This window comes from Garra rufa, chromosome 13 (assembly GCF_049309525.1).
Source record: "Garra rufa chromosome 13, GarRuf1.0, whole genome shotgun sequence".
Classification (NCBI taxonomy): domain Eukaryota; kingdom Metazoa; phylum Chordata; class Actinopteri; order Cypriniformes; family Cyprinidae; genus Garra; species Garra rufa.
This window is the reverse complement of record NC_133373.1, coordinates 37,739,547-37,752,002: the sequence shown is the minus strand read 5'-3', so window position 1 is coordinate 37,752,002 and position 12,456 is coordinate 37,739,547. Positions and strand designations below refer to the sequence as shown.

At 37.9% G+C, this 12,456-nt stretch overlaps 1 protein-coding gene across 1 annotated transcript in view; it reads left to right on the top strand.

The window, feature by feature from the left end:
• The window catches only part of col12a1b (collagen, type XII, alpha 1b), a 67,960-nt gene that overhangs the window by 10,442 nt on the left and 45,062 nt on the right, over positions 1-12,456 (top strand). Inside the window, exons 13-21 of the mRNA XM_073817009.1 lie at positions 4,392-4,661; positions 6,032-6,298; positions 7,652-7,844; positions 7,952-8,076; positions 10,010-10,159; positions 10,320-10,439; positions 10,853-11,017; positions 11,230-11,376; positions 11,800-11,942. Of these exons, the coding sequence (XP_073673110.1) occupies positions 4,392-4,661; positions 6,032-6,298; positions 7,652-7,844; positions 7,952-8,076; positions 10,010-10,159; positions 10,320-10,439; positions 10,853-11,017; positions 11,230-11,376; positions 11,800-11,942 (1,580 nt within the window). The remainder of the gene's footprint in view (positions 1-4,391; positions 4,662-6,031; positions 6,299-7,651; positions 7,845-7,951; positions 8,077-10,009; positions 10,160-10,319; positions 10,440-10,852; positions 11,018-11,229; positions 11,377-11,799; positions 11,943-12,456) is intronic.

Sequence of the window (12,456 nt, the reverse complement as noted above, 5' to 3'; positions counted from 1 at the left end):
AGTCTTCAACAGGTTCAATTACCTCAAAAAGGACGTTTTCCAGCAAATCACTGAGAAGGCCTTGAGGCTTTCCTGTATGAAAAAGGGAAATGCTACGTGGCGTTATAATAGTTGCCATATTTCTTACTTATGAATGTTTTTTTGTTTTTGTTGTTGTTTTTAAGCTAAGCTTAACTGAATAATTGTTATATTTTAAAGTCAGCATTTAAAGTGATTGCTTGTTGAGATAAAATGTCTTCAAAAACAAATTTTTTTCCAGGATAATTGAAGCGGTGTGGAAAGTGACGGCCTTGTGTCTGCCGAATCCGTTGCTCTAAAAAATGTGTGTCTGTGACGTCTCTGAGTGAAAACCGTGAAACCAAAATCAGCTGTTTTGTTTCACCATCTCACAGAAGATTGAATAATGAATCAAAAGGGTTTCCATCTGCATATATACAAAGGAGAATCAAGAGACGTGAGGAGTTATCATAATGTAAACTCAAAAGCGCACACATGTGGAACGCGTTACCTGCCTTGTACTTTAGATGAGATTATTTCCAAAGGGATCTTATTTGTATTATATTCTCGTTAGAGTAGCACCTGGCCAAACGAAGTGAGACGGATTACATAGCAGGATATTATAGTGTTACATACGGATATTCATTTAAAATAAAGACTCAATCAGCTAGATACAAACAGGCCAAAAGGTGACTGCATACATCAGCAACTGGGTATCCTCAGAGGATTGCTCTTCCTGTTTGCCATCTGTCAAAGCGCTTAATGCTTTCAAGCTGGCCCCGCTATCCGGCTCTTGACCCCAGGAGATGTAGGTAAAGTGCAGATGAAGGGGGCAACTGAAGGCTCTTCCAGCACCTGCACTTTCCCGGTGATTGACACGAGGTTAAACTTCAAAAACACTGCAGAAAATTTACTGCATGTGTATGGTCTGTCTTGGCTTTGGATTTCCTAGCAGCACGAGATGCCGGATTGGCTTTTTGAATGGAATTGCGCCTTTAAATGGACATAAAAGATCATTTGAATTTCAAGACCCTTTTAAAGGCAGAGTCAAATAAAATCCTGCTGTTGGGCTGCAGAGAAGTGCTCGCATGTTGAGCAAAGATGTAAGAAGTCGCATTGTTCGACGATACGCTCTGTTTTCAATTTGTGACTTATGTCAGGCAAGGATGAGACTGAACAGGAGGGGGGGGAAGACAAGGATAGAGGGATGAAGAATTACTAGGGATTTGAGAAGGTATCAGACATCTGAGGAGGGCACTTTATGGTGGTTTTGTTGGGATTTGCCTTGTTTTGGAAAAAAGCAGGTTGGCAAGACTTCGCTCCTCTGCTTCTTCTCCAAGTCTCAGAATCTTGCAGTGATTTAAAAGAGTACTAGCTTCTTCATGTAGAAGAATGCATTGTTGTTTTTTTAAAGAAAAAAAAAATATTATTGTCTCAATAATTAAAATTATATATAAGGACCCTCATAGCATTTCCAAACCTGCATGACTTTCAAGGTGATCAAGGACTGTCAGGCATCCAAACAAGGTTATTATACATGTGATCCTGGACCACAAACCCAGTCTTAAGTAGCACAGGTATATTTGTAGCAATAGCCAAAAATACATTGTATGGGTTAAAATTATTGATTTTTCTTTTATGCCAAAAATCATTAGAATATTAAGTAAAGATCGTGTTATATGAAAATATTTTGTAAATGTAAATATATAAAAACTTTATATGCAATATGCAATATGCATTCCTAAGAAGTTCGTATTGACAACTTTAAAGGTGATAAAAATAGTTGTAGCTTGGTCAAATATTGTCCCATTCTAACAAACCATACATCAATGGAAAGCTTATTTATTCAGCTTTGATGTATAAATCTAAAAACTTATGACTGCTTTTATGTTTTTTAGGGGCCCAGCACCGAAGGTGTGATGGCACCTATTGTATCCGTTGGCGTTATTATTATTCTTCCTCTTCTGCTGCAAGTCTAGAACCGCTTGCGGGAAAGTTGTATAATTTTGCACACTGATAGAGGACAGTCCCAACATTAACCATAGCAAGTTTGGAGTCTCTAACTCAAACTCTCTAGCGCCACCACTTGTCCGAAATTTCACTTTCTTTTTGCTAATAACTTTTGAACCGTAAGCCATTTTTCTATAATTTATTGTTTGTAAAACCTACTTTTTCAAACTCGTCCTAGACGGTTTGTCTGATTTTCACCAAAATTGGCTCAAATTATCTTCAGACCATGCTGGCAAAAAGTTATGGAATTCAAGTTGATTGGACAAACCGTTCTCGAATAACGTGCTAATTAATTCTACGAAAAGCTTGCAAAAACAGATGTGAGGCCATATCTCTGCAACGGTTTGTCGTATTGAGACCAAACTTGGTGTGTGTTATTACAAGCATGACCTGAGGCTACCTACAGTGTTTCGTCACAGTGCCACCTAGTGGTCAGGAGATATGGAAAATGGCTATTTTTGCTTATAACTTCTCAGTGCTTTGCCAAAAAATCTCGAAAACTCATCCCGTTAGATGTGGAGGAGCATGCCGAGTCGAAGCATATCCAATTTTCCCATGTCAGCCATTTTGGGTGTCAGCCATTTTGAATTTGGCTTTAAAATGCTGTATCTTGAGAATGGATTAGCGTATCATTTCGACATTAATTACAAAAATGTTCGTCACTATACCCTGAATGTACATACAAATTTTGGGGCCAGCGCCACCTTGTGGTCAAAAGTTATAGGAAAATTTAGAAAAATGCTAATATACTTATGTGAAAATTGGTTTATTTTAATAATAGTGATCTCAAAATATTCCTTGGGTCATGCTGAGAACATAGATACCAATTATGCCACAGTTGGCCAAACTTCCTGTCCGTCATTTTGATTTATGTTGAAAAGCTACTTTTTCGAACTCGTCCTAGACCGTTTGTCTGATTTTCACCAAAATTGAATCAGATCATCTTCAGACTGTGCTGACAAAAAGTTATGGATTTCATGTTGATAGATGAAACCGTTTTCGTACAGCGCCACTACAAATTTTAAGCTTGATGCCAAAATGATTCTGAGGCTTTATCTCTGCAAAGCTTTGACATAATGACACCAAAGTTTGTGTGTGTCTTTGTCACCTCACTCTAAACACACCACATCGATTTGATAACAGCGCCACCTGTTGGTCAAACGTAATAAGCCATTAAATCATATCAGTAGGCGTTCTTCATTATGTCGTTTTGACTAAAATCATCTTAAAATGGCTTCCTTTCACTCAGTGTTGCAGTTGATTTTATGTTCCATGCCATCCTTATCTCCTCATTTTCCCTTTAAATGCTTGGCCCCGTAATTGCTGCTTGCAGCTATATTTTTATATTCGTTATTGTTAGTTTTAGGTAACTATAATAAAGTTTTTTTGGAGCCAAAGCATCATTTTCATTTTCTTTAGCATGATAAATAATAAACAAAATAACGAAAACTGAAACTGAAATAAAGATTAATTAAAATTAAAAACTGTGTAGACGTTAAAAACAACAATAACAATTATAATATTTTAAAAATGATAATAAGAATGACAGTAACACAACAACAACATTTCTAAAACTTAGACAAATAATTCAAAATACTGAAAACTATAATATAATATAGTTTTTATATTAATTATAGTATAATATAAATAATTTTCACTATATTCCAAATTGATTAAAAATGCAGAACATACATCTATCCCTTCAATATATCCCTGCATCACTAAAAACGCCTGGAAATCATACAGTATATCTGATGGTACATCAATCTTCCTGAGACACTCACATCTTTCAAGTAAAAATGTTTCATAATGTATGTAAAAAATGTGAAGGAGGCCGCTTAGAAGAGGCCGTCCTAAAATCCTAAAGTGGAGTATGTGAAGTTTATATGCATGACAGAGTGCTTTTGGGACTCTGTGGTGGGTTTTGTAAGGAGTGTGTGTGTGTGTGTGTGTGTCTCTGTGTGTTGACTTCAGACTTTATGACCAGCTGTTAAGTTTAGTTTCACCTGAATGAATTAGTGCTCATTGCAGTCCTGACACACCTGCACCAATGACACCAGAGACATCATGAGAAATGGTCCATCTGCTTCTAGAAATATATCAGATTATGGCCCAGGGTGATTCTGCTAAAATACAGCTTGGAATGAAATAGCTCTTGCTCAAAAGTCTTTTTCTCAGAGTAAGTAAGTAGTCGTTTTATCCCAAGCAACTGTGTGCTTGCTAGTTGCTACAATGACAAAATACCATTTCTTGCATACAGTAGCTCAAACCAGCAAGTTTCCAATTGAGTCCTGAGCTTTCACTAAACCACCCACTTTCTAACATTTATCAAGTTCTACCTATAATTTCTGTATATTAAAGTCAGTTTTCTCTGTTGCCTGCAGAGATGGGCTCACCGAGAGACTTGATAACCAGCGATGTGACGGACACCAGCTTCATGGCGTCATGGACGGCCGCTCCAGGAAGAGTGAGACAGTATCGTGTTCGCTGGAAGTCTCTGTTCTCTGGAGAGTCTGGGGAGAAGATGGCGCCTGGGGATGTGACCAGCACGCTGTTGGAGAACCTCACCCCTGAAACACGCTACCAGGTGTCTGTGTTCGCGTCATATGACAGAGGAAATGGAGAAGCACTTGTGGGAGAGGAGATCACTGATGGTGCGTAAATGTTTTAGTTGTCATTTTGATATTGTAGCAACACTATATTCTCCAAATCAGGAGTTTGAGAAGGAACTGCAAGAGTTGATGAAAGCAAATCATTAAATAGGGATGCACAATGGCTTTTATGGCTTTTAATGCTGTAGTTTATCTCATGCACTGCATGTTTTAGAGTAAAGCATGACATTGTGTTAAATTTCCATTTTTTGGCATCATCGAGTTTTTAGCACTTTAGCAGAATTGTTGCAATATTGAAACGCAGGCTGCATCTGAAATTGCATATCTCTCTAGTTCTCTCTAAGGTTCTTCACAGCAATGCCATAGACGAGCCATTTTTGGTTCCACAAAGAATCTTTAGAGAACCATCTCTTTCTTACCTTTTTGTAATCAGAAGAACCTTCTTTCGCCACAAAGAACCTTTTGTGAAACAGAAAGGTTCTTCAGATGGTAAAGGTTCTTTATGGAACTATTTAGACAAAGCACCTTTATTTTTAAGAGTGTACACACATTTATACAATATAAAATGCTGTTTTCACAAAAAGTTGCAAAGTAATTACTTGAAATGACTGTAAAACTCCTCTTGGAAGATTTAATAGTGTAAATTGAACCTAATGAAACAATTTTAGATGATTGGCTTGTTGAAGGAAACTAGACGTTAGGTTTGGTTGGGTTAGATTAGGGTTATGGTTATCTTTAAATCTAGAAAACATCTTCCAGGAAAGAAAATGGTTCTTAGGGTAAAACAGACGTGACGGGACACGCACGCCTGTGCCTCGGGCTCAACAGTTTAAAGTGGATCAATCAACAACTGCAATCTGCGGTACTCGATTGAAGGAAAAGAATGGAAAGGGAAGAGAAGCCCTTGAATCTTAGCTGGTCAAAAAATTATTTAATGTTAGCGTGACTACTTCAAGTTGCGGTTTTTGCACTTGGCACCGAATTTTGGCGAGTGCGGCAAGTTTTGAGTTTCTGTGCAGTAGTCACTTGCCTCCGGGTGGAAAAAGTGAGCTGATCGCAGCACGGGTGCAGGGAACATCACCACTGCGGGAAAGAGCAGATTTAAGGGGTTGCATGTGTGCAGGGCTGCCCATAATACGAGCCGTATGTTGACCGGGATGCTGGCTAAAGTGTGGATGCGTTTTCTCTACCCAACTAAACTAGTGGAAACAAAACACTGGTGTGGGGATTGAGAGAGTATTGAAAGAAGGAAAACTTTTGCTTCCTTCTGGCTTGCTTGCGGTTTCACGTTCACCTCTAACCATCCCAGCTTGTCTGTTTTCATTTCACTTGTCACACATTGATTTATCCAGGCCGTTGAGGAAAGTCTAGCTCAATTTTAGTCAAACTTTCTTGTTTTTGTCCGTTCATAGCATCTGCATCTGCCAAGGCTTTACTGGTGTCTGATGAAACCGAACGCACCATGCGCGTGACGTGGAAAGCCGCTCCAGGCCCCGTGGTCAACTACAGGCTTACGTACGTCCCTCAAGCTGGCGGTAAAGAGATGACGATGAAGATCCCTGCCAACTTCACCAGCACCATACTGAGGAAACTGCAGCCCCTGACCACCTACAACATCAAAGTGCATCCCATTTACAAACGAGGAGAAGGAAAAGCAAGGCAAGGAGTAGGAACCACACGTACGTTGGCCAATAATTCAAAGCCCATGAGTCACAGATACGTGCAGACACAGGCATACATCACCACTTACAGTACACTGCAACAAAATGATGTCTATTCAGAATATTTTGGACCTGTTTTCGAGTATGAATGTCTAAAAGTTTTTAAATGAAGATTAGTTTATTTGAGAAGCAAAATGACTTAAGAGAGAAAAAAAGTATTGACATTAAGTGAGTTTATGCTTTAAAAAAAAGACATTGTTTTTCTGAGCCCATTATGCTCTTCTTTTGTATTTTTGCCTCATTTTTTAGTACAAAGATCTAAAAATTCCTAAATTAAATACATTTACTTGAAAAGCAAAATTGCTGAAGAAATTAAGTTTTCTTTTCTGAAAAGAATGTATTAAAAATAATGAGTTTAAGCTTAAAACAACTATATATATATATATATATATATATATATATATATATATATATATATATATAACTTAATTAAAGGAGAAAAAAAGATTGGCAGATCTTGTTTTAAGCAAAAGCTCATTTCTTTCTACTTCCTTTTTGTACATTTTACGTAAAAAAAATGACGTTCTCCCTCAGTATTTTTGTCTTGTTCTTAGTACAAATATTTTATTATATATAAATATATAATTGTCTTATAAATATTAAGTCTTTTCTGAAAAGAAAAGAAATTAAAATTAAACAAGTTTAAGCTTAAAACAAGAAAAATATCTGCCAATGAGGTCAGAAAAATAAACTTACTTCTAAGCAAAAACAAGATTATTTTCCTGACATTTTTTCTTGTTTTAATCAAAAAACTCACTTAATTTTGATTCTTTTTTATAATCAGAAAACAAGTCCTAATATCTTCAGTCATTCTGCTTCTTAAATAAATGTTTCTTGATTTAAGAATGTTTAGATATTTGTAATGGAAAACAAGATAAAATACTGAAGAAAAACCGTTTTTGGTGGTGTAGGGTTATGGACTGAAACATTTCAAGTGTGCAACTTCAACGTGTAACTTGCTACATGAATTATTACTCAAAGTACTGTTAATTATGATCAAACTCAAGATTTTCACCTTGAATGATAAAACTGGCAAAAAACACATAGATTTACATTTAAAGAGGGACCTGAGCTGTCTAAAGAGACTAGAATATCACATTATTCAGGCTTTTGGCTTGGTTTAGTAAGCAGCTACCCTAGCAACTGCAAGACAATGTGTTAAAGAACATCCTGAACACTTCAAATGCATAGCAATGTCCTGAAAACCACCCAAAGTGCATGTCATGCAAGTCACATATTACTTACACAGAAAATGTCAAGTCTAGTGATTACATTAGCAAATGCTGATATCTGCTATTCTTCATCCTGCAGTGTCACAATATAAAGCCCCAAGAAACCTACAGACCTCTGAACCCACCAAAACCAGTTTCCGTGTAACCTGGGATCCCGCTCCTGGTGATGTACGAGGGTACAAAGTCACTTTCCATCCCAGCGGTAATGATATTGATCTGGGAGAATATCTTGTGGGGCCGTACGACAACACGGTTGTTCTAGAGGAACTCAGGTAATCTTTACTATCAACTTTGGGTGTTTGTCTTAACATTAAGATGCTAATCGCACTTCTTGTTTTCAGTTGACACATATGGTTTCAGTTTTGTCCTTTGTTCACAGAGCTGGAACTAAATACTCCGTTGCTGTTTTTGGCATGTTTGATGGAGGTCAAAGTATGCCGTTGGCTGGGGAGGAGAAGACCACCCTCTCTGATGCACCTGATTCTTCTCCTGGTGATTCCTCTGGTATAATCTCAACACATCATACTATAAAATCACACATGTATTATGTGCACAGCATGCACTTTTCTTAAAAAGGTAACAAAAAATAGTAAAGTACTAAGGTTAGGACAAAAAATACAAGCCATTGAAGTAGAATTGAATCAATGAGCTTACATTTATTAGTACAGTACAAATATCATAAATAATGTTAGAATAAAGAAGTGCATGATATTGTATCTCACATTTTTAATGTGCAAAATATAAAAGTAAGCATGCAGGAGGCAAATTATTAAAAAGTGTTTCCCAATGCTAGATTAAAAAAATAGAATTGGCTTGTTTTGATCAACAGAAGTGAACAAACGGACACTGTTTGCATGGCGAGATCAAGCGTATGGTTTGAAGTTGCGGGCTCTCAGTCTTTGGCAGCACAGTTTGCCAGCAACAGCTTCTTGAGTTTGATTCTGGCAGCTATTGGCAAGCAGTTTAAAGACTTGAGCATAGTCGTAACGTGAAAAGACTTTCCAGAGGTTAAGTCGTGCAGCAGTGAGGAGTTAAGCAGCAGATGCAGGGAGGATGATGGAACTGTGTTGCAGGAGCTTAGTTGTGAAAGAGCAAAGGTCACACGAGGGCATGGTTTTCCACATGTATCAGCAGGACCTGACTGCAAACTAGCCCAAACCGGTGATCTGGTCAAACTGGATGACTCTAGGTTTCTAAAAATCTACTAATACTTCCCAAATTATTTTGTGATTCATCAGGAAATTAAACATTCCAAAGGGAAAAAAATATTTGTCTTTAGAATATTTTTTCAAAATTATGCACCTTTTTATTAAATCTAATAGCTCACGTAGTATTTTCATTCACCAAGTCATAATCAGTGCTTTCATCTCGTCTGGCAGCAAATCTTGTATATGAGAGTTTGCCTGTGTTTTTCCTCCCCGGTTTTTTAGCACCATGACACGAGTTCTTGGAAGAAAAATGCTCTGTTTTCAGTTATGGACTATTTCATAGAAAAGAGAGAAAAGCCGCTGAATAGCACAAGATTAGGAAAGTGTTGTTTCTTTGATAAACCCTGGCATGCAGTGATGTAGAGCAGATGAATTAACTTTTTTTTCAAAATTTACTTTACATTAATTTTTTTTTTCAATCGGTTTGGATTGGTTAGGTTTAGATTATTCTGCCACTATTATTTTATTTAATATAGTTATTGTATATTTTATATAGTTAGTTCTAGTATCCAGTCTACCAACTCTAATCAGTTTGACCAAGATGGTTTACGAGTTGAAAGTCAATAGACCATCGAATGATTGACCAATGACCATCCTGGACCAGCTAAAACCAGCTACAATCAGCTAGTACCTGATTTTAGCTCAATTTTCCTGCAATAACTGGTTCCACCACATTCTTCATTATGTTTAATCATTTTATGAGCATGCTTGTAAACAAATCAATTTCACAAGCTATTTTTCACTTGCAGACCATGTGTGAGGGTGCCCAGCGCGATCACCAGCACCCTTGCCTCAGTTTTGGGGCTCCTCTCACATTCAATAGGTATCTGAAGTTCTACAGAGGTGGAATGCGCAAAAAAGAGAAGAAGCTCGTATTTCATACATCACAAAGGGCTACTTCTTTTCTCTGTAGAACAGAAGCAATGACAATTCCAGGAAAATGGCCTCCAGGGCCGGATGCCAAAAGGGATTTGGATGCAATGCAAGACTGAAGATTCAAAGAAGAAAACTAGAAACTGAATGGAAAGAGTCTGTAGCTTCAAGAAATAAAAGTCTTCTCTAGAAGTGTGATTCTTTTATGTTATTGCGGTGTAAATGTGCTTTTTTATTTGCTGTGAGCATGTGTACATGTCTCTTCCCTGTTTCTCATCGCTCTGCTGTTTAACTCCGTGATTATACAATCACATCTGAGCTTCTCTTGATGTTTCTCGCTGGTGTTTTACTTGCAGAACAACAGTGTAAAACCTCAGCCAAGGCTGATATCGTGCTGCTGGTTGATGGGTCCTGGAGTATCGGCCGCTTGAACTTCAAAACCATTCGAGGTTTCATCGGCCGCATGGTGGGAGTCTTTGACATCGGTCCTGACAAGGTTCAAATTGGCAAGTCTCTTGTGCTTCTGTTTACTTCACATTTTTAGATATATGGAAGGTATATTCTTGCATCTGGACTCCAGATGTGAGTTTTATGCTAAGGCGCCGTATTGAGTTATTACCAGTCGTCATCTTACTTGCATCATAATGGTGTGTGCTTCTCTCACAGGTTTGGCTCAGTACAGCGGGGATCCCAAAACTGAGTGGCATTTGAACGCCCATGCCACCCGTGATTCCCTGCTGAATGCTGTGACCAACTTACCCTACAAAGGCGGAAACACAATGACGGGTACACATTTCATATATGCTTTATTGCTTGATTTGTGTCATTTATGTCACTACTAGTTGTACCAAATGATAGCAAAAACAGAAAGCTATTGCCTAAACATCAAGTGCAACAGTTGGATTGCAGAAGTAAAAAACCCCATAGAGCAATTGTCTTCATTATTTCAACTCAATGGTTAAATAATCGTGTTTAACAGCAGAATTCCAAGTAAAAAACTACATTACTCATAAATTCTGCAGAGAAATCTACACCAATCAGAGTCGAAACAAGCTTAAACAATTAAACAATCAAGTCATGCTTGATTCGATTTATAGATTATATGAACAATATGAAAGGCAATTCACATTAGAACAAATGAAAAATTGTCATCGTAGATGCCATCACATGAAACCAACATGCTTCTTGTGTTTCCAAAGGTATGGCCTTGAACTACATCCTCCAGAACAACTTCAAACCAAATGTGGGTATGAGACCCGATTCTCGTAAGATCGGTGTCCTTATTACCGACGGCAAATCTCAAGATGAGATTGTAATGAATTCTCAGAGACTGCGTGACTCGGGCATTGAGCTCTACGCCATCGGTAGGTTCTTTTCTTTTTGACATATCTTGCATTCTGTTAATTCAGTCTGAATGGAAAATAAACGTCTGCATGCTAGAAAGAGATACAGTACTCAACCCTGTGTCCAAAATCTCACAACTTTTCATTTGGCAAGACTGCAGCTTAATCTACATCTCGTTGAGCTAGCTGAAGTAACTGAGATCTTTCAATAATCATCTCCTCTTGGCTCCTAGGCGTGAAAAATGCAGATGAAAATGAGTTGCGATCCATTGCCACTGACCCTGATGAAATCCACATGTACAATGTCAACGACTTCTCCTTCTTGTTTGACATCGTGGAAGACCTCACTCTCAACCTCTGTAATAGTGTTAAAGGCCCAGGTACAGTCACGCACTTTACTAGTGTATGTTTTGAATGCATAATGCTCTTTGAATCTAAACCAATCTGTCCTGGATCTATTCAGACTAGAATAAAAAACCAAGAACTCCCAAAGCTCCCAAAGTTTGGCTCGGCTGAACTGCTTGAACTCTTGCCATTCATTTTTGATTTGCACTCTTGTTTTCCCAGACGGTTCTTTGTTTTTTTACTAATAATCTCGCTGAAAAGACTGCGAGGAAAAACTGTAGGTTGCACTCCAATCCTCCTTGGGGGATAGCAGTGATTTACAGAACCCCTGAAATTTGTGATATATAACCCATTTAACCTTTTGCAAGAAGCTAATAGGCCTGAGGAAGATTTACAGTCTAACTCTAAACTGGTTTGAGAGCACTGCTCACAACTTTCCATTGCTTTCTATGAACCAGGCGGCGGCCCAGGGACGCCCACTGATCTGGTGACTTCTGAGGTCACACACTACTCCTTCCGCGCTACCTGGATGCCACCCGACGAGCCAGTGGAGAAGTTTCGTATTGAGTACGTCCCTGCCGCTGGAGGAAAGACTGAAGTGGTGAGCGTTTAAAATGCATACGTCCAGCTTATTTTCAAATGGAAATACATGGATACTTCACAAACTTTTGGAATTTATGGCACTTTCATTTACTAGCATCTATACAGTATTTATCTATACTTTTTATGCTAAGCTTGTTGCAGTGGATTTGTTTTCCTTAATACTGCCTTTTCTTACTTAAGTTTTGTATTGGGAGTACACTGTGATGCCTTAGGTCAGACAGCTTAACTTTTGGAGCAGAATTTATATATGTATATCATGTATTTATTATTGTGCCCATTGCATGCTCGCTATAAAAGTCAAGTATGATGAAGAGCAACATTTGACATTTCATTTCCATATCTCTACATACCTCTGATGTAACCTTAATAACTTCTATAGAACTGGACAGATTTCATATAACGTTTATTTGAAGCTATGCAGCTTGTCATATTTTATTTTAACGTATATGCTATGTCCATGTGTCTTAAAAGTATCATGTATCAATATGGGCTGAACTAGATCCCATAAATCT